The sequence below is a fragment of the Orcinus orca genome, chromosome 5 (genome assembly GCF_937001465.1).
Source record: "Orcinus orca chromosome 5, mOrcOrc1.1, whole genome shotgun sequence".
Taxonomy (NCBI): domain Eukaryota; kingdom Metazoa; phylum Chordata; class Mammalia; order Artiodactyla; family Delphinidae; genus Orcinus; species Orcinus orca.
This window is the reverse complement of record NC_064563.1, coordinates 70,026,059-70,051,619: the sequence shown is the minus strand read 5'-3', so window position 1 is coordinate 70,051,619 and position 25,561 is coordinate 70,026,059. Positions and strand designations below refer to the sequence as shown.

The 25,561-nt window shown below is 40.2% G+C and overlaps 1 protein-coding gene across 4 annotated transcripts in view; it reads right to left on the bottom strand.

Moving 5' to 3' along the window:
• Positions 1–25,561, bottom strand: part of LPP (LIM domain containing preferred translocation partner in lipoma) — a 694,580-nt gene that overhangs the window by 445,233 nt on the left and 223,786 nt on the right. For all 4 annotated transcript variants that reach the window (XM_049710229.1, XM_049710230.1, XM_004278484.3 and 1 more), the window contains one exon: positions 14,880–15,080. In XM_049710229.1, coding sequence (XP_049566186.1) covers positions 14,880–15,072 — 193 coding nt within the window. In that variant the 5' untranslated portion in view covers positions 15,073–15,080. The remainder of the gene's footprint in view (positions 1–14,879; positions 15,081–25,561) is intronic.

The following is a 25,561-nucleotide window of genomic DNA, read 5'->3' as shown; positions in this document are numbered from 1 at the left end:
AAATTGTTCATTTGTCTCTAGGAACCTTAATAATATAGGAACCATAATAATGTTACAGGATATGGTGGTTATTAAATTAGATTCTATGTGGGAAAGTGCTTCAAAATCTATTCACACACACATACACACACACAAAATCTTTAAAGTTGCAAGTTATAGTGAATATTTCATAATAAAGTTCTTCCTTCACTGCTTCCTATTTTCTCAGGATCACCCCAAAAAGGAGATAAACCAGAAACAAAAAGAAAAAAAATGTTTTAGTTGCCTCACATCTCACATTCTTAAGGATGAGTGTTTGACTACGTAAAAAAGGCTACTTTGACCTAGATTGGGGAGAATTAAAAGAGACTTGGTTTTTTTCCCCTGCTTTTTGGACTTAGCATCTGTACAGACAGAAACATTTCATTCTTAAGCATGATAGACGCTTGGAGAGAAATGGCCTGATCCTTCTGGCCAAGACCACCAGGATAGTAGCTCTCGCCCATGGTGTAATAAGATCAGTATGCTTTGTTTCTTGGTGCTTCCTGCCTGTAGCTACCCAACTTCCTGGAGCTATTCCTAGAGATGTGTGTCAAAGCACACGAGACGCTGAGTCTGCTCAGAGTGAAGTTACTTTGCTCATATTGCAAAGTTCACAGGAGCCCCAATGCACCACCTAAGGACGTCAGCAAAGAGCTGCTAAAATTACAAGGGTCAGAACCGGCACCTTGCTCTGCGTTTGCATATGCCGTTCCCTTTGCTTGGCATGTCATGCTGTCCACCACCCTCTTCTGCCTGGCTAACAACTAACTCACTCTCCAAGACTCAGCTCAGATGTCCCCTCTTCTGTGAAGCTTTCCCCAATTCCTCCTACACCACATCCTTCATCTTCTTAAGGGCTTACAGAATTTACAGAATTCAACTTCTGCTATTATATGTCTACCTTTACTAGCAGACCATCTATTCTGCTTGAAAGCAGCAAGATACAGAACAACATACAGAATGGATAGTAAGAGAGAATGCTGCAAAGTCAAAGTGCTAGCAGGGTCTAGGTGTCACACCTCAGGGATCTGCCCTCCTCTCTCTCTGGTGCTATCCTCAGCCGTCCAGTCTCTGGATACTGTAAATTTAAGGAAGGATGATAAAAATATAACAGCATGATATTTCTTTCTTTTACAGCTCCTAGGGTCAATCATTGTTCCAGGGTATGATTTCTTTATATGGCACATTTAGCCAAAGGCTTAGGTGTCGGATTTATTTTTATAATATTCATAATGAATCCATTTATAGATGATTTACATAGGCCTGTTGTGACCCAAAATCGGCTGACATTTCAGGCGTTGTTACCTGAAGTTACACAAGAGCAAGTGCTCTACAATGAAAAAGTTTGGGCACTGCTGAGGCATTCTAGAAGAATCTTTTTTATTTACATCTTCTTCTGTTTTTGGATCCCAATTAAAATTCCTTGGAACAACATATGAAGGAAACTGGTATTCATGGTGAAAAGCACAGCATCATGAAGGACGATTTGAGCCCCTGAATCGCTACATTGTTCATACGATAAAAGATGCATAAGACTTCCACAGCCACTATCCTTTACCAAGGAGAGAGTCTGTACCCACAGGACCTGGAGAAGGTTCAAGGGCATTAAAAGATTGGCCCCTGGAGTTACTGAAATAAACAAATGGTTCCCAAACTTTGGTTGAGTGTCAATCGGAATTATCTGGCGAGTTTTATTTCATTTTGTTTTAATGCAGATTTCTGGGACCCATGCCCTGAGATTCTGATTCTGTAGGACTGACATGAGCCCCAGGGACCGTGGTTTGTTTTTTTTTTAATGTTCCCCAAGTCGTTCTGATGACTGGCCAGCTTTGAAAAACACTGGTGTAAACCACCATTGTAACAGGGATCTTCAACTGGTGCATGCAAGATGGCACCTTGAGAAGGACAAGAAAACATTAAGAAATCTACATGTATGTATTTACCTTATTGTTCTGAAAGTTTTTATTTTAAAATATAGACTCACAGAAAGTTGTAAAAATAGTATAAAGGGTCCCATGTACTGCTCACCCCGCCTCCCCCAATGGTAACGTCTGATAAAGATACAATACAAAATCCAAGCCAGGAAAACTGACATTGTTTCGTTACTGTTAATTAGCCCTTATTCAGTTTTCACCATATTTTAACCTGAATTCCTTTGTCTGTGTATATAGATCTATGCTATTTTAACTCATGTACAGGTTCATGTAACCACCACTGCAATTGAGATACAGAACTCTTCCACCACCAATTCCCTGTTGCTTTTTCTTGGTATGAATTCCCTGCCCCACTCCATCCCCAATCCTGTCCCCTAACAACCATTAACCTGTTCTCCATCACTAGAGTTTAGTCATCTCAAGAATGTCTTATAAATGGAATCATACGGTATATGTAATCCTTCAAGACTGATTTTTCTTTTTTCATTAAGCACAATGCCCTTGAGGTGAATCCAGGATGCTGCCTGTATCAATAGATCACTCCTTCTTATTAACGAATAGTACTATTCCACTGTATGCATGGACCTGAGTCTATTTAAACATTTACCCATTGGAGGACATTTGAGACGTTGCCAGTATTTTGCCATTATGAAAAAAGTTATGAACATTCATGTACAGGAGTTTTTGTGAACATAATTTTTCATGTCTCTGGATTAAAGGCTCCAGGGTACAACTGCTAAATCATATGGTTAGTACACATTTATGTGGGTTTTAAAAAAAAAAGCCGCCAAAGAGTTTTCCAGAGTTATTACACCATTTTACACACAACTACCAGCAACGTATGAGAGATTCAGCTTCTCCACACCTTCGCCAGCATATATGATTTTTTATTTTACCTGGCTTAAGGGTGTATGGTGACGCCTTATTGTAGTTCTACATTTATTTTTATTCTTGAAAAAGAAATTAAGCTTTCTTCACATTTAAAACATGGAGTGAAAATTGTATCACACATTTATAGAATTTAAAAATGAAGATTAAAGAGCACCTCACCACACAATATTGCACTCACTATTCACAGTTTTTGGAGTCAGACACGGATGAGGAATCTACCACCTCATGAAGGCATTCACTTCAGCGGTTAATTAAGCTGACAGGTTACAAAATAAAAGAGATTTTTGTCAACAATTCAGGAATTCGTTTTCGTTCTAAAACATCTAATCCACTCACTCTGTGCACATACGTTAATTCTATCACTGTAGATTCTAAGCAAGTCACCCAAAACACTTCAGTGACACAGAACAGTGGCCATAATGGAAGGATCCACGGGATCCAGACTCAGCTTCACCACTTACGGTTCTGTAATATTGAACAAACCACCCGACCGCTCTGAGCCTTGAAAACTGAGGTACTAACCCCTGTCTGTGTTCAACAATTTTGATTTGTTATTTACAGCATTCCTAGAGAAAAGGTCCCATACCTCCTAGAAATGGATTAGGGAATTAACTATCCTTATCTGACCAATGAGATTGTATTAGATAATTTTAAAGATTCATCCTGGTTCAAGAATTTTATAATATATATAAAACTGAGGCACTGTGATTCCTATCACTGTTATTAGAGGTTAATACTGTTTACCAGTATTTATATTATTAGTAGTAATAATTATTTTTATATTACTATATACTTATTAGTCTTATAGTACTAGTATTATAATTTAGAAAAATTATTAGTAATAGTGTGTATAAAATTATAAAATGCATTTATTAAATAAATACTGTTTTATAATTTTATAAATATTACTTAATATTAATAAAAGCAACTAGTTATTTTTATTATAATAAGAAATACACTCTATGAGGGCAGAGATCAATCTCTGTTTTGCTCATTACTTTAGCCCCTAGAAGAGTGTCTGGTACAAATTCTGTTTTAAGTAAATGATTGTTTAATAAGTATGCAAAAGTAATTTCTAGAGTCGTAAGGTATTTTATAATCTATAAAACATTTTTACACTCACTGTTATATTTGATCCTCAAAACAATCTGGTGAGATAACTAATATTAACAACTAGTTTTATAAATTAAGAAATATGGAATAGAAAATTGTAATGCCCAAGGTCAAGTGGTGAAACTGAGGCTGGCATGTAAATACCCTGACCACCAAGTCAGCACTGAACCTTGGCTCTTTGCAGTGTCAATAAGACCTATGAATATTTAGTAAGATCTGATTTCACGATTTCACCCAAAGAATTACAAGTTCTTTCCTCTTCAGGAAGGTGCAATGTAAAGATCAAATTAATACAATTATTACCCAACCCTTTAATGAATGAACAGCTTGTCCTTTTTCCCCCTGAGGCTCTGAAAATTAAAACTCATGTACTGGCACTCCACAGTGATAGATGAGGCTCAAGATGCTTACCCTGAACCAGAAAAGGGACATGCCAGTCAAACTCGAGTCTCATTAGAGTTCCTGATGTTTCAGTGAAGCTGCGACTGTCCTCTTGACAGACCATGCATGGTTATAACAAACAGTCTGAGAAGTCGCGAGTGTTCTTCTGTGATGGCTGGCAACTTAACAGGGCTGTCAGAACTACATAAAGAAGATGTTTCCCATTTGTACCTCCAAAATCACAGGCCAGATTCACCTTTCATGTCAGGGAAGAGAGACGATAGGACTCCAGAGACAGGAGCGTGAACTGCAAGTATAAATATTTTAACATCACCTTGTTCAGAGCTCACCGTCAGTCCTTATATATTTTCTACTACCAATTATTCCAGATGTAAAAAAGAAAAAGCTTTTACTAACTGTAAGAAGAGAAGCAGCATCAAATTGGCTTATATGGGCAAGATTAAAAATGGCAGAAAAAATCCATTCTAAATTACTTCTTCAAATATATTGCCATAGGTGGCCATCCGTTTCCCTCACATTCTAGCCATCTGTTGAGAAAACAAATATGTGCTGCCTGACCAAGTTACATGACTTCATATCACTGAAAGCTAGTTGTGCACCAAGTAACAATAATCAGACTCATCAATTCCTAGGAACCAAGCCCCAACTTTGTCTCTTCCAATCTAAGTCAGTGGAGACCCAATGGAATGAGCACATTCAGGGCCTGAGCTCTGGAGCCAGTTCAGCCCCAAACTCTTGGGTAACCTTGGAAGACATTCTCTTCCCTCTCAGACTCAGTTTTCACATCTGACAAGTAAAAGAATTGGCCTAGAAAACCTTCAAACACTTTTCTAGTTCTGCTGCGCAAAGATTTTGTGGTTAAAACATGAAGAATGGCTCTGGCAGGAGAGTGGGATGGAAACAAGCTTGGCTGCCATTTCCATCAGGAGAGATCAGTTGCTTATGAGGACGTTTGCTCTGGTTACTATGTTTACCCCAGATTATCAATCACCTATAACTATTCCCTCTCCATAGAATGGGTTAGTAACCTCGGGTAGTAGAAAGCACAGAGAGATCTAGTAAAAAATTTCCAGGCTTAGGACCCTCACTGAATAGAATTCACTTCACCTATTCTGATTTGACTTTACAAGTCAAGGTGAAGCGATGCAGGCAAAGCTTGAAAACAGAGGCTTTGTTTATGTTTTACAGAAGTGTATAAGGTAATATACATAGGAAAAGTTTGTGAAAAGAGCAACCATTTTGAAATTAATTTCAAAGAAAAATCATGAAATAATAAAATAATGGAGTTAAAATAGATGAGGCTGTCTAGCCCAATCTCTAATAAATAGAAACCTTTAAAATCAGCAAGAGCCCTAGATATAAAGAATAGAGCCTAGCTCTACAATTTTACTAACTACATGATTATGGAAAAACTTATTTCACTTCTGGTAGTTTACCACTCAGTAAAATGGCAATAGCATCTGTTCTACCTAACTCAGAGAGCTACAGTAAAAACTCTCTTTTGAGAATTAAATAACAATAAATATGGAAGTGCTGTATGAACTACAAAGGAGTGTACAAGTAAAAGGAATTCTACTGAAAGGGTCACCTGGAATTTGTACCCTATGGATTCATTTTTTTAAAAATCTTATATAAAAAATATTTCTTAAAAGAAACTTGAGACACTGGAGAAAGTCAAACTCAAGCCGTAAGATAACTCCAACTTTACAAACTTGCAAACTTTACAAATCATTCTGTATGATAATCTATTGTAATGAGGGATACAAAATACTATCAAATGTCATTCAGCCAAACTACTGAGAGAGAGAGACAGAGACAGAAAGAGAAAATTTCCAACTGCCAGAGTTATAACAGTAGGAAAATTTCAAAACTATCTCCATAAAATAATGTATTAGTACAGGAAAAAAGCTCACGTACTTTGGTATCTACCAAGGACAAAAAAAAGAAAGATCTATACCCTATTCTGCCATCAAAGTCTAAGACTCTGAGGAATTTTTGAAAATTTGAAGCAAAGAAAGGACCCTGATTACAGGAAAAAGAACACTACTGCTGGGTGGGGCTAATGGCGGACTCCAGGAGGGCTCACGCCAAGGAGTACTCCTCAGAACTTCTGCTGCCAGTGTCCTTGTCTCCATGGTGAGCCACAGGTGCCCCCCACCTCTGCAGGAGACCCTCCAACACTAGCAGACTTTGTGTCGAGAAGCAAGAGCAACTACAATCCTGCAGCCTGTGGAACAAAAACCACATTCACAGAAAGATAGATAAGATGAAAAGGCAGAGGGCTATGTAAAAGATGACGGAACAAGATTAAAACCCCAGACAAAAAACTAAACGAAGTGGAGATAGGGAACAATCAGAATAATGATAGTGAAGATGATCCAGGGCAAAGATCGGGAAGATGCAAGAAATGTTTGACAAAGACCTAGAAGAATTAAGAACAAACAAACAGAGATGAACAATACAATAACTGAAATAAAAAATACACTAGAAGGGATCAATAGCAGAGTAACTGAGCAGAAGAACAAGATAAGTGACGTGAAAGACAGAATGGTGAAATTCACTGCTACGGAACAGAATAAAGAAAAAAGAATGAAAAGAAATGAAGACAGCCTAAGAGGCCTCTGGAACAACACTAAAGGCAACAACATTCGCACTATAGGGGTCCCAAAAAGAGAAGAGAGAAAGGACTCGAGAAAATATTTAAAGAGATTATATTCGAAAACTTCCCTAACATGAGACAAGATATAGCCACCCAAGTCCAGGAAGAGCAGAGAGTCCCATACAGGATAAACGAAGGAGAAACATGCCAAGACTCATAGAACTCAAATTGGCAAAAATTAAAGACAAAGAAAAATTATTGAAAGCAGCAGGGAAAAACGACAAATAACATACAAGGGAACTCCCGTAAGGTTAACAGCCTATTTCTCAGCAGAAACTCTACCAGCCAGAAGGGAGTGCCATGATATACTTAAAGTGATGAAAGGGAAGAACCTACAACCAAGATTACTCTACCCTGCAAGGATCTCATTCAGATTTGATGGAGAAATTAAAAGCTTTACAGACAAGCAAAAGCTAAGAGAATTCAGCACCACCAAACCAGCTCTACAACAAATGCTAAAGGAATTTCTCTAACTGGGAAACACAAGAGAAGAAAAGGACCTACAAAAACAAACTCAAAACAATTAAGAAAATGGCAATATGAACATACATATCGATAATTACCTTAAACGTGAATGGATTAAATGCTCCAACCAAAAGACAAAGACTTGCTGAATGGATACAAAAAAAAGACCCATCCATATGCTGTCTACAAGAGACCCACTTCAGACCTAGGGACACATACAGACTGAAAGCGAGGGGATGGAAAAAGATATTCCATGCAAATGGAAATCAAAAGAAAGCTGGAGTAGCTATGCTCATATCAGATAAAACAGACTTTAAAATAAAGAATGTTACAAGAGACAAGGAAGGACACTACATAATGATCAAGGGATCAATCCAAGAAGAAGATAAAACAATTATAAATATACATGCATCCAACATAGGAGCACCTCAATACATAAGGCAACTGCTAACAGTTATAGAAGAGAAAATCGACAGTAACACAGTAATAGTGGGGAACTTTAACACCTCACTCACACCAATGGACACATCATCCAAACAGAAAATTAATAAGGAAACACAAGCTTTAAATGACAAAACATACCAGACAGATTTAATTGATATTTGTAGGACATTCCATCCAAAAAGCAGCAGATTACACTTTCTTCTCAAGTGTGCACAGAACATTCTCCAGGATAGATCACAGCTTGGGTCACAAATCAAGCCTCAGTAAATTTAAGAAAACTGAAATCATATCAAGCATCATTTCTGACCACAACTCTATGAGATTAGAATCAATTACAGGAAAAATAATGTAAAAAACACAAACATAGGGAGGCTAAACAGTACATTATTAAATAACCAAGAGACCACTGAAGACGTCAAAGAAGAAATCAAAAAATACCTAGAGACAAATGACAATGACAACACAATGATCCAAAACCTATGGGATGCAGCAAAAGCAGTTCTAAGAGGGAAGTTCATAGCAATACAAGCCTACCTCAAGAAACAACAAACATCTCAAATAAACAATCTAACCTGACACCTAAAGGAACTGGAGAAAGAAGAACAAAGAAAACCCAAAGTTAGTAGAAGGAAAGATAAGAGCAGAAATAAAGATCAAAGCAGAAATAAATGAAATAGAAACAAAGAAAACAATAGCAAAGATCAATAAAACTAAAAGCTGGTTCTTTGAGAAGATAAACAAAATTGATAAACCATTAGCCAGACTCATCAAGAAAAAGAGGGAGAGGACTCAAATCAATAAAATTACAAATGAAAAAGGAGAAGTTACAACAGACACCACAGACATACAAAGAATCCTAAGAGACTACTACAAGTGACTCTATACCAATAAAATGGACAACCTGGAAGAAATGGACAAATTCTTAGAAAGTTATGACCTTCCAAGACTGAACCAGGAAGAAATAGAAAATATGAACAGACCAATCACAAGTAATGAAATTGAAACTGTGATTAAAAATCTTCCAACAAACAAAAGTCCAGGAACAGATGGCTTCACAGGTGAATTCTATCAAATATATAGCAAAGAGCTAACACCCATCCTTCTCAAACTCTTCCAAAAAATTGCAGAGGAAGGAACACTCCCGAACTCTTTCTATGAAGCCACCATCACCAGACAAAGATACTACAAAAAAAGAAAATTACAGACCAATATCACTGATGAACATAGATGTAAAAATCCTCAACAAATTACTAGCAAACAGAATCCAACAACACATTAAAAGGATCATACACCATGATCAAGTGAGGTTTATCACAGGGATGCAAGGATTCTTCAATATACAAAAATCAATCAATGTGATACACCATATTAATAAATTGAAGAATAAAAACCATATGATCATCCCAATAGATGCAGAAAAAGCTTTTGACAAAATTCAACACCAATTTATGATAAAAACTGTTCAGAAAGTGGGCATAGAGGAAACCTACCTCAACATAATAAACACCATATGTGACAAACTCACAGCAAACATCATTCTCAATGGTGAAAAACTGAAAGCATTTCCTCTAAGATCAGGAACAAGACAAGGATGTCCACTCTCACCACTACTATTCAACATAGTTTTGGAAGTTGTAGCCACGGCAGTCAGAGAAGAAAAAGAAATAAAAGGAATACAAATTGGAAACGAAGAAGTAAAACTGCCACTGTTTGCAGATGACATGATATTATACATAGAGAATCCTAAAGATGCCACCAAAAAACTACTAGAGCTAACCAATGAATTTGGTAAAGTTGCAGGATACAACATTAATGTACAGAAATCTCTTGCATTTCTATATACTAATGATGAAAAATCTGAAAGAGAAATTAAGGAAACACTCCCATTTACCACTGCAACAAAAAGAATAAAATACCTAGGAATAAACCTACCTAGGGAGACAAAAGACTTGTATGCAGAAAACTATAAGACACTGATGAAAGAAATTAAAGATGATACCAACAGATGGATATACCATGTTCTTGGATTGGAACACTCAATATTGTGAAAATGACTATACTACCCAAAGCAATCTACAGATTCAATACAATCCCTATCAAATTAACAACGGCATTTTTTACAGAACTAAAACAAAAAATCTTAAAATTTGTATGGAGACACAAAAGACCCCGAATAGCCAAAGCAGTCTTGAGGGTAAAAAATGGAGCTGGAGGAATCAGACTCCCTGACTTCAGACTATACTACAAAGGTATAGTAATCAAGACAATATGGTACTGGCACAAAAAAACAGAAATACAGATCAATGGAACAGGATAGAAAGCCCAGAGATAAACCCACACACCTATGGTCAACTAATCTATGACAAAGGAGGCAAGGATATACAAATGGAGAAAAGACAGTCTCTTCAATAAGCGGTGCTGGGAAAACTGGACAGCTACATGGAAAAGAATGAAATTAGAACACTCCCTAACACCATACACAAAAATAAAGTCAAAATGGATTCGAGACCTAAATGTAAGACCGGACACTATAAAACTCTTAGAGGAAAACACAGGAAGAACACTCTTTTTGACATAAACACTCTTTTTGACATAAATCACAGCAAGATCTTTTTTGATCCACCTCCTAGAGTAATGAAAATAAAAACAGAAATAAACAAATGGGACGTAATGAAACTTAAAAGCTTTTGCAAAGCAAAGTACAAGAAAAAGACAACCCTCAGAATGGGAGAAAGTATTTGCAAACGAATCAATGGACAAAGGATTAATCTCCAAAATATATAAACAGCTCAATATCACAAAAACAAACAACCCAATCCAAAAATGGGCAGAGGACCTAAATAGACATTTCTCCAAAGAAGAAAAACAGATGGCCAAGAGGCACATGAAAAGCTGCTCAACATCACTAATTATTAGTGAAATGCAAATCGAAACTACAATGAGGTATCACCTCACACCAGTTAGAATGGGCATCATCAGAAAATCTACAAACAACAAATGCTGGAGAGGGTGTGGAGGAAAGGGAACCCTCTTGTACTGTTGGTGGGAATGTAAATTAATACAGCCACTATGGAGAACAGTACGGAGGTTCCTTTAAAAACTAAAAATAGAATTACCACATGACCCAGCAATCCCACTACTGGGCATATACCCAGAGAAACCGTAATTCATAAAGATATCCCAATGTTCATTGCAGCACTATTTACAATAGCCATGACATGGAAACAACCTAAATGCCCATCGACAGATGAATGGATAAAGAAGATGTGGTACAATGTAATATTATTATACAATGGAATATTATTTAGCCATAAAAAGGAACGAAATTGAGTCATTTGTAGAGACATGGATGGATCTAGAGACTGTCATAGAGAGTGAAGTAAGTCAGAAAGAGAAAAACAAATATAGTATATTAACGCATATATGTGGAACCTCGAAAACTGGTACAGATGAACCGTTTGCAGGGCAGAAACTGACACACCGATGTAGAGAACCAACATATGGACACCAAGGGGGGAAAGTGGCAGGGTAGGGGTGGTGGTGTGAGGAATTGGGAGATTGGGATTGACATATATCCACTAATACGTATTTAAAAAAAAAAAAAAAAAAACAACTACTGCTAGTACTTTAAAGACCAAAAGAAAAATTGCATCATCTTATTGCTCTCATCAGTCTAGAACAGAACGTGATGAGACAAAACCATATATACATACCAACTTCATTCCATAAAAAAATACGTAGACACTTAACATGGTAAAATTTGCAAGAAGACAAAACAATAAAATATATATATGGGCTCATAAGCATATAGTACAGGACACAAAGAGGTATTTGGAAATGCAGGGGCATTCCAAGAGACACACAAGTTGTTGAAAAAAAAAATCAATGAAAAATGAGAACAATGGTAGTAAAATAAAAAGACCCTAAGGGCTAAAGAGCTACTAACTTGGAAAAAAAAGTACACCTACTCTTAAATGTGCCAAAGCCCTTTAGAGAAAGTTATTAGCAGAATACCTTGTAAAAAAATTATAACATACGGTATCACATAAATATAAGTTGATGTGGAAAACATGTGGATACTTTTTCTACTTTCACAGTCAGAAATTAAAAATGAGAAAGCAAACCCCAGAGATTACAGACATAATACGAAGGTGAGAAATGTAATCGGTAACTTCAAGGTAGCAGTGGTTAAACAAATCCTGGGCTAAAAAGCTCAAGGAATGGGACGACGAGGTAAAAGAAATTTAAACAGAACCATAAAGCCTAAAAAGTGGTTAAGAAGCTCGAATCTGTGCCTGGAAAAGCACGCTCATATTGCTGTACTTTACTATTATCACCGCAAACATCATTGAGTAGCTACTAGGTGTCAGGTGTCCTGCTGGAGGCTGTTGGGAGTAAAGGTATGAGTCAGGCAGCCCCAGCCTCTAAAAGGTCCGAGTCTACCAAAGGAGACAGGACCATACACAAGTAAATCTATTAGAAGGACAGTTGTGAAAAGGACTGTATGAGACACATAGAGGTTATGGCTGAGGGACAGAGTAGAATACAGTACAAAGTCCTGATAACTCTGGACTCAAACAAAGGGGACCCGAGGACTGGTACCAACTTGACCACAAGCAGGCCGTGCATCTCTGAAAAAAACACTCTCACTCTCTGCACTGCAGTTCTCATCTTTATACCAGCGAAAGGTGGACTGTGTGATTTCTGTTAGTTCTACACTCTGTCTTTGTGGCTGAGGTTCTTGGAAGTCAGGGCCTGAATTAAGCTATGAATGTTAAGGCTTTATGGGCTAGAAATTGAGGGCGCGTATGTACATAGGCAAAGAATGGCAATGGCGTAAGCTGAGACACGAGACCTCATCAACTCACGCGGTAAATGAAAACTGTGTTACCTACTACCTGGGGATTTCACTAATGGTACAGAACATTCTAAATGGACAAAAAAAGAAAATGGATATAAACTTTAGAAAGTGTATAAAAAATTAAACAAAAATAACATGAATTATAAAAACACTGAGAGCAACAGAGGATGCACTAACATTTAAATTAAATATAAAGGAAAGCAAATCTTACACTTCTAACAAATATCATGTCATAATATATAGCAGATGAAGAGATGGAGCTATATTTTAAAAAGTCTGAATATCCATGAACCTTTATCCACGTTTGTCTTTAAAATGTATATATGCAAGGGAAATTTCTTCCTTTACGTATTCAAAAAAGGTTATATTAAAAAGAAAAGAGAGATTGGCAGAATTGCAAGAAAGACTCAAGACTTCAGAAATTCAGCGAGACTGAGTTGCTTCGAGAGAGGATGCCACATTCCAAACTGTTTATTGCAAGAGAAGAATTACTGAGCAGTGCACTCACCCATGCAGCCATCCGCCACCCATCCAAATATATATACACATAGGAACATACAGACATACATTTGACCATACACAATCATTCCCACTAAAAACACAGTAGCATAATAAGAGCCAAGAGGAACATAAGGATGAGTGAGAAACCACGTCTTGTTGCTTAAATGGGGAAACAAAGCTTACATTCTTATAAGGAAGTAGGGAAGTATCACCATCATATGGGGCCTGAGTGCCACATATGCCAGGAAGAGAAGGACCAGCAGCATAGCAGGCTGGGTGAAGACCACAGCCTCACTTCAGAAACTTTGTAGCCACAAAACCACAGAGAATGTCACCTCTTTTCTCTAAGCTTCCATTTCTTTATGTGAAAAAATACTTAGTTCACGGGGTTATAGGAAGGTAATAAAATGACAATGAAAAGCATAGTGCCTCACACGGACTATCTGGTCAGTAGTGGCAGATAGAAGAGCAGGAGGGGGCTTCCCTGGTGGCGCAGTGGTTGGGAGTCCGCCTGCCGATGCAGGGGACACGGGTTCGTGCCCCGGTCCGGGAAGACCCCACATGCCACGGAGCGGCTAGGCCCGTCAGCCATGGCCGCTGAGCCTGCGCGTCCGGAGCCTGTGCTCCACAATGAGCAGGAGGAACAACAAAAGAAGTAGGAAGTTGACAGTCAGAATAAGATGTATGTGGAAACCCAGGGAAAGGAGTGATTACTTCGGATCTAGGTCAAGTCCAGACACTGGAGAAGGTGATACAAATAGGATTGTGACGGGTGACAGAAGGGTGTGAGGTGGCATGTTAAGAAAGAACAAACATTTGAGCAAAGAGCTGCAGAGGATCAGAGATGATGCCACTGTCCCTAGAGAACCAGCTAGACAGTGGGAGAACCTCACAGAGTACAGTGACGAGGATGGGACATCTCCATGCAGGAAGAGTCGGCCAAGGGGACAACTCACCGGCATTCACAGCACTCGTGGTGAATCTGACCCCTCGTAGAGGGGTCTGAAATGCAACCATTACCTGCTTCTCTCCTCCCTCTCACATACGCCAACACAATATAGGACCTGCCCCATCCTGCCCCTTGAGTGTGCATCGATTGTCATACTCGCTAGACTTCCTCACACCTCTGCCTCCTTCTCTGTAAGAAACCGTGTCTTTATTCCCTTCACATTAGAGGGGAGTCCACTGTTTGGAATCATTTTTGGACACATGTCCAACGGCAAGGGGGAGGGACGACTGGGTGGTAGACATATTTCTACAAGACAGTGGGATGGGGATGGAGGACACAGCAGTAGAAGAGCACTGAGCTATGAATGAAGAGATGAGGGTTCTAGTTTTAGCTCTGGCCCGAACTCACTGTATAACCATAGTCATATAACCCCTAAGAGATCTCAATCTTTATTCCCCAAAGAAGAGCTGCCTAGATGGTTACTTGATGCCTTTTAACCTTTGACAGTCTATACAGTATGATAACCACACCACAGATTCTTGAGCTACCTTGTTCCAACACAACATTGTACTACAGATCACTTTTTATTATATTGAACTCTCCCATGTGGGGCACCCACCTCTGCCATCCTTCACTCACCTTCACCGCCAGGTTGCTTGTATGGGTTGTACTTCGGCTTTGGAGCAACGACGGGGGCAAACTTCTTCGGTGGTTGTTGTGTGGACACTGAAATGCTGGGGGTCCCAAAGGAATGGGTGGTCTCCATCCGTGCAGACACATGGCCAAGGGGCTCAGGAGAGCTTTTGGGTGGCAGCCAAGATGGGTGAGACATTGTTGAATCTGGAATTAAAAAGAAACAAACAACAGTTGTTTTTAAAGAAACACAAAAATGAAGGCAATATACTTCACTTCGTTATTACTTCTTCTTAATCCATACTTAATAAAATCTTGAAAAAGGACTCTGAGAAGGAGAGAAGGAAGGAAGGAAGGAAGGGAGGGAGGGAGGGAGGGAGGGAGGGAGGGGAGGGGGAAGGGAGAGGGAGGGGGAGGGAGGGAGGAAGGAAGGGAGGAAGGGAGGAAGGGAGGGAGGGGAGGGGAGGGGAGAGGGAGGGGGAGGAAGGGAGGGTGGGGGAGGGAGGGGGAGGGCAGGGAGGGAGAGGGAGGGGGAGGGAAGGGAGGGGGAAGGAGGGGAGGAAGGAAGGGAGAAAGGAAGGGAGAAAGGGAGGAAGGAAGGGAGGGAGGGAGGAAGGGAGGGAGGAAGGAGGGGAGGGAGGGAGGAAGGAAGGGAGGGAGGGGGGAGGGAGGGAGGGAGGGAGGGAGGGGAGGGGAGGAAAAAAAGGAGAGTTATGAAAAACTTGCCTTAACTGGAGGAGGAGAAAAATTGAACACTCCCCTCAACCAATCTAGAATTCCTCTCTTCCAACAGTTACCTATTTTAGTGCCTAGGACTCTTCAGGAAATAGACATGAGTAAGAAATGGTCCCTAACCTTAAGAAGTTTCTATGGTAGGAGAATCTTATACTAGCAAGGTTGGAAAAAAGCTTCAATTTTATTAATAATCTATTAAAATGATTACCACATCAATTAAATGGTGGTAAGTTACCTAAATGAGGTGATATTATCTAAATGAGGTAAAAAAAAAAAATAAAGTGTTGCTGGAATGTAGAAAAAGATAAGATCACTTCTTGCAGGGAGCAGAACTAAGACCTCATTAATGAGGCAACCTTCAGACTGGGCCTTGAGTGCTGAGTAGAGGTCAGGCCCCAACAAAGGAGGCAACCTTGCATGAGCAGAAAAGCACACAGTACTTCAATTTAGCATGGCTGTGGGGGAATAAGGAAAAGTAGCTAGCAAAAGAACTAAAAATGTGGGATGGAACCAAAGCACTGACAGCTTTGCATGCAAGCTTGAGGAGTTTGAATTTATTCTGCAGGCATTAAGGAACCCCCAAAGGTTTATTCTTGAAACAAGGGTATGACTAATGCATGGCAGGACATTTAAAATGATCCCTCTGGCAGGAGCAGTACTGCTCCCCACCAAGGGGCACTTGGAAATTGCAAGGAGGGACATTGTCTGCCACAATGCCTAGGACAACTACTGGTACTTAGTAGCCAGGGGCTAAAATATTCAACCCCTATAATGCACAGGGCAGCCCCGTATAACACCCATCAGGAACTCTGCTGAGCGGATACCATACAGGACCTCTAGGAAGAACTCAGCTAGGAAGGGGATACACCAGCCAGTCCAGGGGCTATCCTACTGGGATTAAAAGATACTCTGTGAGGAAAGAAGAACGATGTCTTGGCGTCAGGGTAAGCCAACCAACCCTACAGGCAGCCTGCAGGCTGGGGCCAAGCCTCACAGACTGCCACTGAGGAGGGCTCTCCAAGTCTGATTGCAAGAGCTCTCCAGCGCGGGGAGGCCCGGAAGGCTCCCTCACCCTCTCCCAGCCCCAAATCCATCCCATAATTTATTAATTGGACTGAATTAATTGAGAGGCCTCCATAATTACCTCCAGATGTCTGTAACAACAAAGAAAACTGGAAATGCAGGAAAAAATAAAGGCCTCAGCACGTGGCATGGCCAGGGAGAGATGGGGCCCAGCGTGGCCTGGGTAGCATTACACCACGCCAGGAGGGGTGACATGACCCTGAGCAGCCCCGCTGCCCTTATCTGCTGTCCCAGGTTCCCCTGCTCCCTGTCCTTAACTCACAGAGTTTCATGACAACCAATGAGATGACAACATTAAAGTGTTTTTTTTGTTTGTTTTGTTTTGTTTTGCAGTACGCGGGCCTCTCACTGCTGTGGCCTCTCCCGTTGCAGAGCACAGGCTCCGGATGCGCAGGCTCAGCGGCCACGGCTCACGGGCCCAGCCGCTCCACGGCACGTGGGATCTTCCCGGACCGGGGCACGAACCCGCATCCCCTGCATCGGCAGGCGGACTCTCAACCACTGCGCCACCAGGGAAGCCCTATTAAAGTGTTTTATATACTGTCAAGTGCTAAGCAAAATGAGGGGAGGAAAATTGTTGGAGGTGTAGGTCTCTCAATCAAAGAGGATGACGTGAAGCAATGAGGAAGCCTCTAAATTAGGAATCAGGAGGGTTCTGTTACTTAAGCCAGTGGGGACACTGGCTTTTCACTCTGGTTGCAGGGCCTTATTTTCCTCCCCTGCACCTTGTACACATGCTAATGTACACAGACACTTGGTAAATTGTAGGTTCCTTGGAAGAGCGGGGATCATATTTTATACATCCCTAAACCACCATTAAGGCCCAGCACAAAACCAATACAGAAAAACAACTGTGAATCTGGTTTACCCCTGGTTCTTAAAACTGGCTGCACGTTTAGAAGTCTTGGAGATTTTTTTTTTTAGATACCAAAACCAAGCTCATCTTTCAGGCTTGAGAAACTTTAATTTGGGTTTTGTTTGTTTAATTGAGCCTCAGTTTTCTACTAAAAGGGAATAAAGTGTCCGTTCTACTCTCAACAAGACCAAAGTGAGTGTAAGTGGGGAACAAGTAGGATAAAATAAAGATTTGAACATTTTAACGTGCCCTGCACATTTGTAGTATAAATTTTATTTGTGGATTTTTTTAAAAATGGGTTAATATTATCCTTGCAAATTTTCTATAAATCTCAAGTTATTCCAAAATAGAAACTTTCAAAATGGGTTAATATAGGATACAGTGATTTCTAAAGCAAAGAGGCACATTTCCAGAGCAACCACGCGTTGCCAATTGACTGTAGAATCCTGGCCTTTTCAGAAATTCTGCAGATATAAAGGAACAGGAAACTTCTGGGAGAATATGAAAGATGAAAATGCAAGCATCCATGTGTAAACCATGGACCCCACCATATTTTCAGTTACCCCAGCACCATAGAGCACCCTTCCACTGTACTCTGCATGGAGGCAACCCCAGTGACACCCCCAGTGAGTGCCAGGGTCTGGCCAAATACCTGTCTGCATAAGACCTTAACAGCATTTTCTCAAGCCTTTCTTCTATATGTTACCAATGGCCCGGTGACAGCACTCCCGGGATTTATAATGAAATTTAATGACCCTGAAGACTTGCTCATGCTGTGTCCACCATCTATAATGCCATTACTTTCTACCAAGTACACCCCCCCACTTTTTGTTATCTTGACCAAGCTGAAATGTCTCTGATGCTGTGAACATTTCCCTAGCTCCTTCCAGAAAGAGTAACTTAATTCCCAGGCTCTTGTTTCATACTAATAACAGTCCACATGTAAGCTATTTAATCACCTGCCTATCTACCCCAATAAGCTGGAAGTTCCTAAGTGGTCTCACTATACCAGCACAATGCCTGGCCAGGAAGCCCTTAGAAAAATATCTTATGCATGAATGGGTGAATGAATAAATGCTGATCTCCTTGGTTACTCCTCCCTTTCTAGAATCTGCATCTCCCTTCTTAGCGTCCACTGATGGAATCACCTCTTTTTTCCCTCCCTTAATTTAGAGATGTAATGAATAGTGCTGATAGATTTCTAGATATTGAACCATCTTTGCAGTCCTAGAAAAAAATCCTACTCAGTCACAGTTGTCGTGTTTTGGTACATTGATGAATCAAATATTCTACTTTACATAGAATTTCTGTACATATAATACTAAGTAAGATCTTCTGTAGTGTTTTCCTCTACTTGTTTTACTTATCATTATTAGGTTTTGATATGGGGGTTCTGCATCCTCTTCTACTGTTTGGATTAGTCTACTGATAAGATTGGAACTATCTGATCTTTAAAGGTTTATCAGAATTCAGTGTAAAGCCATCTAGATATGAAACTTTCTTTAATAATAGAGCTTAATCATAGTTCCAAGAACTTCTACAATAATGGTAGCAGTTGTATACTTCTTTTGAGGTCATTTTTCAGCATTTATATTCTGCTGGAAATGCATCCATTTCCTCTAGGTTTTATCTCTGCTCCCCTTCCCCCAAGCTACCTCTCGATTAAAAATGATGTCTCATGTGCTATGTATCATTTAGATCTGAGCAGCAATTCCTACTAGTCCTTGAAGACATAATTCACATTCTCCGTCCTCCAGTTCAAGCTATGTCCCCTTTCACTACATTTCCACAGCACCTGGGATACTGCCGTCACCACTCCCATCACACGTCACTCTGCCTCTCTGCTTGCCTGTATCACAAACGAAACTCTTCAATCCTTGAGAGCAGAAGTAATTATCATGCTCCAACCTCACGGCCTAATACATAATAGGCACTCAATAAAAATGTCTGTTAATTTAATAAATGAATAAATTTATTTGCCAAGCCCTAGAGCTCCAGATAAAGCAACGTCTCATCCTGTACTCAGATGGTTCAGATGATCATCCTGTTTCCAAGGAGTTTAAAGCCTACCTGAGGAAGATATATTTTTATATGTGAAAAGAGAAAAAGGGCAACACAAAGTATACAAAAACAAAAACAAACCAACTGGGGTATGTAACAGGACCTAGCACAGGGGTACGTTGAAAGCTAGGGGGCTCTGAAAGACAAAGGGATAAGCAAAAGGACAATGCCTGAAAATTCTGTGAACTGAAGGAAGAAGCAAGGCATTTCTTTGAGAAGGCAGCAGATCAGCTGAACTGAAATGAGGGACTTAGAATGTTTGGGGGAAAGATTTGGAAGGTTAAAATGAGCCTTGCTCATTTAAAGGTCTTCTACAGAGAAATAAAAAGCTAGAACTTTTATCTTTGAAAAGGAATCTAACAGGAGTGAAAATTCTATGTAAGAAAAACTAATCTATGCAAAATGGACCCAAGGAAGGAGATAAATACAATAGTATAGACATAGAGTCCCTATGACCCCAGTTCTAGTCTCAGCTTTGCCAGTGTGACCTTTAACGAGAGAGGATGCTCATTTGTAGAATGAATGTCTGTAAAGTCCCAATCAGTTCTAATATTCTAGAGTGCTTTCCTTCTCTGAAATCTTAATTACAGCCCTTCATTTTGATAAATGGGTTTGAGAAAACCTCACAAGTTTAGTGAACAGACGAACTAGAACATTTCCCTGGGGTTTCTCAGCTTCTCAGAAAGAGACCCATGGTAAACAGAGAGAGAAGCACTGGTGAGAGCTGGTTTTGCTGGACCAAAACTTACCCTGCTCTTACTTCCTCTGGTTCTCGATTGGTTTCACTCTAAGCATATAATCATCATGAAAGCAAGAAGTGAAAGGAAGATCTACACAGAGGCTCTGAAAATACACAAACACCATCAGAAGAGAGGAAAGCAAGAGAAGTGGCCCTCCTCTAAGCAAGATGCCTACTGCTGATGGGAGTTAAAAAGCTGGGGCTTCCTAAGCACTGGTCTTTCAGGAACTGTCATCAAATGCAAAGCAATTAAGAAGAACCTAAGAGGTTTCACTTATTGCCGCTCTGTTGCTCTTCTGTCTTCTCCTCCTAACTGTTCAGTGGGTACAAGAAAGCTACAGACCTCCTAACTGTTCAGTGGGTACAAGAAAGCTACAGACCGACAATAAATAGCAAGTGTTTATTGAGGACTTACTTTATGCCAAGCAATTTTCTACTGGCCACATAATCATTCTGACTATTACATGAGGTAGGGTTATCTTTCTCCATATTTAGCAGATCAAGAAAGTAAGGCTCTAAGAGTTAAATAACTTGCTCAAGGACACACAGCTAAGGAAGAGCAAAGCTGAAGCTAGGACACAAGTCTTGGACCCAAAAGCCATGGTCTTCACCATGGTACTACCTGTCTGTTTGGAGGAAAAAGAAAACACCATAACCCAAAGAAAGTCATCACTTAGAAACAGGGGATTTTACTTTCACATCCATCCCTAGCTCCTACGTCCTACCTGCCAAAATGTCTTCTCTATTTTGTTCCATCAAACCTAACTGTCATGAGCCCCAGGATCACAAACTGATGAAGCCAAAAGTCTAGCCAAATTGATTAGACACAAGAAAACACAAACAACTGAAAAGGGCCACGTGACATCCAAGACCCTTCCTCTATGGGTGGGAAAACCTAGGGCTACAGGTAAGGTGCCATTTAATACTAAAAATGGCTACCAAGCCCCTCTAAAGATAGCATGTGGATGACAAGTCACTGTCATCCCCAAAAACAGAGTGAACTAGTGCTTGCTCAAGTTTTGCTTCCTTTCTAAAATCAATAACAAGGGAGTTCCCTGGCGGTCGAGTGGTTAAGACTCCCATTCCCACGGCGGGGGTATGGGTTTGATCCCTGGTCAGGGAAGTAAGATCACGTATGCTGCATGGCGCAGCCGAAAAAGTAAAAAAAGGCTTACAACCGATAGTACTCTTCTTTAGACATTTACATAGCTCACCAAACTTTAAAAACAACCAAGCCCCGTTGTATGGTATTATCTAACACCAAGTGCTATAAGCTTAAAGAAGTGGTTTTCAGAACTGCACACTAGACTGATCTGGGAATCTTTATGTATGTATTCTGATTCAAGGGTTGGGAATAATTGACTTAACTTAGAGTGTTTATTTTAATCTTTAAATTATGTTGCATTAGTCCCTAAATCTCCCTTGGCAATTAACCCAAGCAAGGCCTGGCTCTTGGTCAATGTTTGCTGAATAAATGAATGACACTGAAAGAAGAGACAGGTATGAACAACACTATTTTATTGGTAGAAGAAGAGAGGCTGAGGGGCCTTGTGACTTAGACACCAGAAGTAGTTGATAGCCGATTGAGTTTAGGATTCGTGTCCCTTAGCAACATTTTCTCCACTTAAACAAGCAATTAAGATTTAAATAACACTGTCCTATACCTTTGGAGATTTTTCATGATCTTCCCTCTTTGTATAAAAGTCAGTGCCTTCCTAGAGTTTCAAAACTGCTTTCTTAAGGGGCTGTTAAAATGGTACACTGTACTTGCCTCCCTAGACTACAGCTAATGATCCTTTTCTACATCTTGGTCCTCAGCTGCAAGATACCTGATCTTCTGAATTCAGACCCAGCTCCCAGTCTCAGCTCTGCCATGAGCTCATAGTGCAACCTTTGCTCTCTCTGGGATCACAGTGACCTCCTCTGAAAATGATGGGACTCAATTATTAGATGAATGCTAATGACAACTCTACGCACAAACTCATGAGTCCAGGGAAGATCCCGACTGTGGAACTAGCCAGAAACAAGTAAAAGTCAGCCATGGAGATTCCAAATCATCCATAATTCTCCTCTTAGGTCGTCAGTGAGGAAACACAGCCCTCTTTTTTGTTGTTGTTCTTTTTTTGTCACCCGTTTCCCTGTCTCTTCAATCCTCGCCATTGTGGGAGGGAACCTTAGAATGATCTCAGAGATTACCAAGGTATCAATCAAGATTTATTATGCACAAGTAAATAAGTACTTTAGGCAAACCTTTTCCAAACGGTGTAGGTAAGTCCCTACCAGTGTAATTACGAAGCAGATATGCTGTGGCGTGTGACGGAAGCATGGGAAGACAACGTTAAGCAACAAGGCAGGCTGAAAATTGCACACAATTGTTATTTGAATAACAAACGTAATCACTCTTCCTCTGATGAGAGCTGGAAGGGCAAAGAGGATCTGCCGTGGGCTGAAAATGTCACTGCATTCACTCCACTTCTCTTTACAGGCAACTCTGGCCCCACACTAGCTAAGTGCCCTACTCTCTGCATGGACAGCTGCCATTACTCGGAAGGGGTGACGAGAGAACAACTCTATAGAAATGCCAAACATTTATATAGACTATCTGACAGACAGATGGAAATACTGGAAAAAACACTGGACTGAGATGCAGAGGACTTGGGTGGATTTCCAGTTCAGCCACTAACTGGCTCTATGACTTTAGTCCCTTGACCTCTTTGAACCTCAGTGTGTCTCCCTATCTGTAAACTGAAGATGAGATGCCTGCTACCATTCCTACCATTCCTTCCAACCCTCATGTTCCATGACCCCCCCTACAAGTCCGCCAGCCGAGCGAGCTGAGGTTTCTTACAAATCCGTCTTCACTCCTATGAGTCCCCTTGACTGGGGGTGGTAGAGTGAGGGGAGGCAGACCAGGAATCAACAGGTTAAATGCCAACCTGCCTTGCACAGAGTTAGTACGAATACAAATCAATGTGAAAGGTGCAATCCCTATGACTGGCAACACAGCTGGTGGCAAGAAAAACGCAACTACACTTGCAGATGTCAGTAAACTGAGAAGCAGAAAGAGGGAGAAGCATCAGTCCGTTCAAGTAAACGTTTGTCTCTGATAAAGAAGTGAGGCGGAATAGAGACATAGTCCACATTGCACTGTCACTTCAGATTCAGAATATCACACGGAAAGGGAACAAGCGACCCTGACAGGGAAACAACAGCACTGGAAGACCAGGCCTCTCAGAAGATGGTAAAGGAGAGAATGGAACCAAACCAATTACTACCTCATGGGCTTTTATTTGCCGCAACTGGGTGACAACAGCCAGGACAGGCTACTCAATGGCTAAGAAGTCACAGGGAGTTGCACCTGGATTCAACCCAGTTGTTCTGCTTCCGGAAGGTGTTTGTGGTGGAAAAGTTTCACTAAGCAAGTGAGAAACTCTTGCTTATTCTTGGATACTAACTAGAAAGAGTGGGTAAAAGGCACTGAAATAGACATGGGATTAAAGAATTTCTCTTCCAAAAGAGTCAGCACCCACGCCATTGGAGATCAGCACTAAAGTCATGAGACCCCAACTTTGCACTCTAGGTCACCTTTAATGACAACGGTTCTACTTGGCTAAGTGAACAAGAAAATAGGCACCCTGTCTGGACCTCAAATTCTCCAGCTCTGATCAGCTCGGTGCTTTGTGACCACCTAGAGGGGTGGGATAGGGAGGGTGGAAGGGAGACGCAAGAGGGAGGGGATATGGGGGTATATGTATATGTATGGCTGATTCACTTTGTTATACAGCAGAAACTAACACACCATTGTAAAGCAACTATACTCCAATGAAGATGTTAAAAAAAAAAATTCTCCAGCTCTAAAGTAATGAGCATTAAGAGATGATCTCCAACATGCTATGTTCTGCAATGGTAGGCTAGTCTGGGGAGTGTGCTGTGCTTATTTTTTAAATGTACTCTTAAGGAGCTTTCTCTTAAGTCTCTGATTCTAGCAGACTTTTCTGTACAAGGCCAAGAAAAGGGTGCAAACAATACCTTGAGCCCTTTGAGTTCAGTAAGTCTACTTCTAAAAGTGGAAATCTGGATTTACAAAGATGAGATTCTGAGTGCCTGATTCATAAGGGTTTAAAATTCTGGTTTATACCCTGCCCCTCCACCAGGATGAAAAAGTGACCATGGGAAAAAAATCACCAACAGCATCTCTAACAAGGCCTAGCAATCCCTTTGGTGGTATCTGGCTGGAATCCTCTCATTCCAAACCCACTGCCAAGTGGGTAGGTCCACAAGTTAATGGCCACTCACTGTCTGCTTTCCCCTGACAGCCTGTTCAAACCTGTATTAAAATACATGAACACCGTGTTTTAGCTGTCTGTTTATAAGTCCTTTGTACCCATTAGACAGATCAGTGACTATTACTAGCACTTGAGGGATGTTTTCATTGATTTTAATTTTTTAAATAATTTTTTTGTTCTTCTTTATTACAAATTCACTTTGATATCCCAATAAAACCATATTGAATAAGAGAAGAAAACCTCTATTTTAGATATATCTTGAAACGTAGAAACGTTTCACTTGGTCTTCAATGAATATAAACCTTCTATTGACAAATCTCAGGCCATATTTACATGACACTATATGTGACACTGTGAAGCAATGTTTGCTCAGACCATATAACCTGCCAAGAGTAATCACAGCAACAAGACACAGAGTTAACTGTTACCCTCCAGCCTTCTAAACATCATATTGCTCACAAAACTGTCACCTGTCAACTGTGCTGTTTGTATCCTAATGTCTCATACCGGTTGTAAACTAGTTCAGAGCTTTTGCATAGAGTTTGGATGCTATCATTTGAATTAACATTATTGAATTTGGATAATATGATTATTACAAGTTAAAGTTTCCAAATTAATCTTTGTTTCTCTAATACTTAATTTTCATCTTAAATTTCTGTTAAACCCCAAATCTACTTCATTCTAAGGTTAAAATGTAAGGATATTGCTAAATTAAATTAAAATGCCTAGTCACTGGAAAAATAAAGGAGGAGGAAGAAGAGACACAACTTTTCATCCTTCAAGGATCATAAGATACAGCTTTAAAGAAGAAAGAGACTCAATGCATTATATGCTCTGAAATTAAAATTTCCGTTTAACACCAATCCAAGAGCCTGGAGAAATTTCTCAGTATTTGAAATGGTATGAAACAGGCAGGCTTCTCATTAGA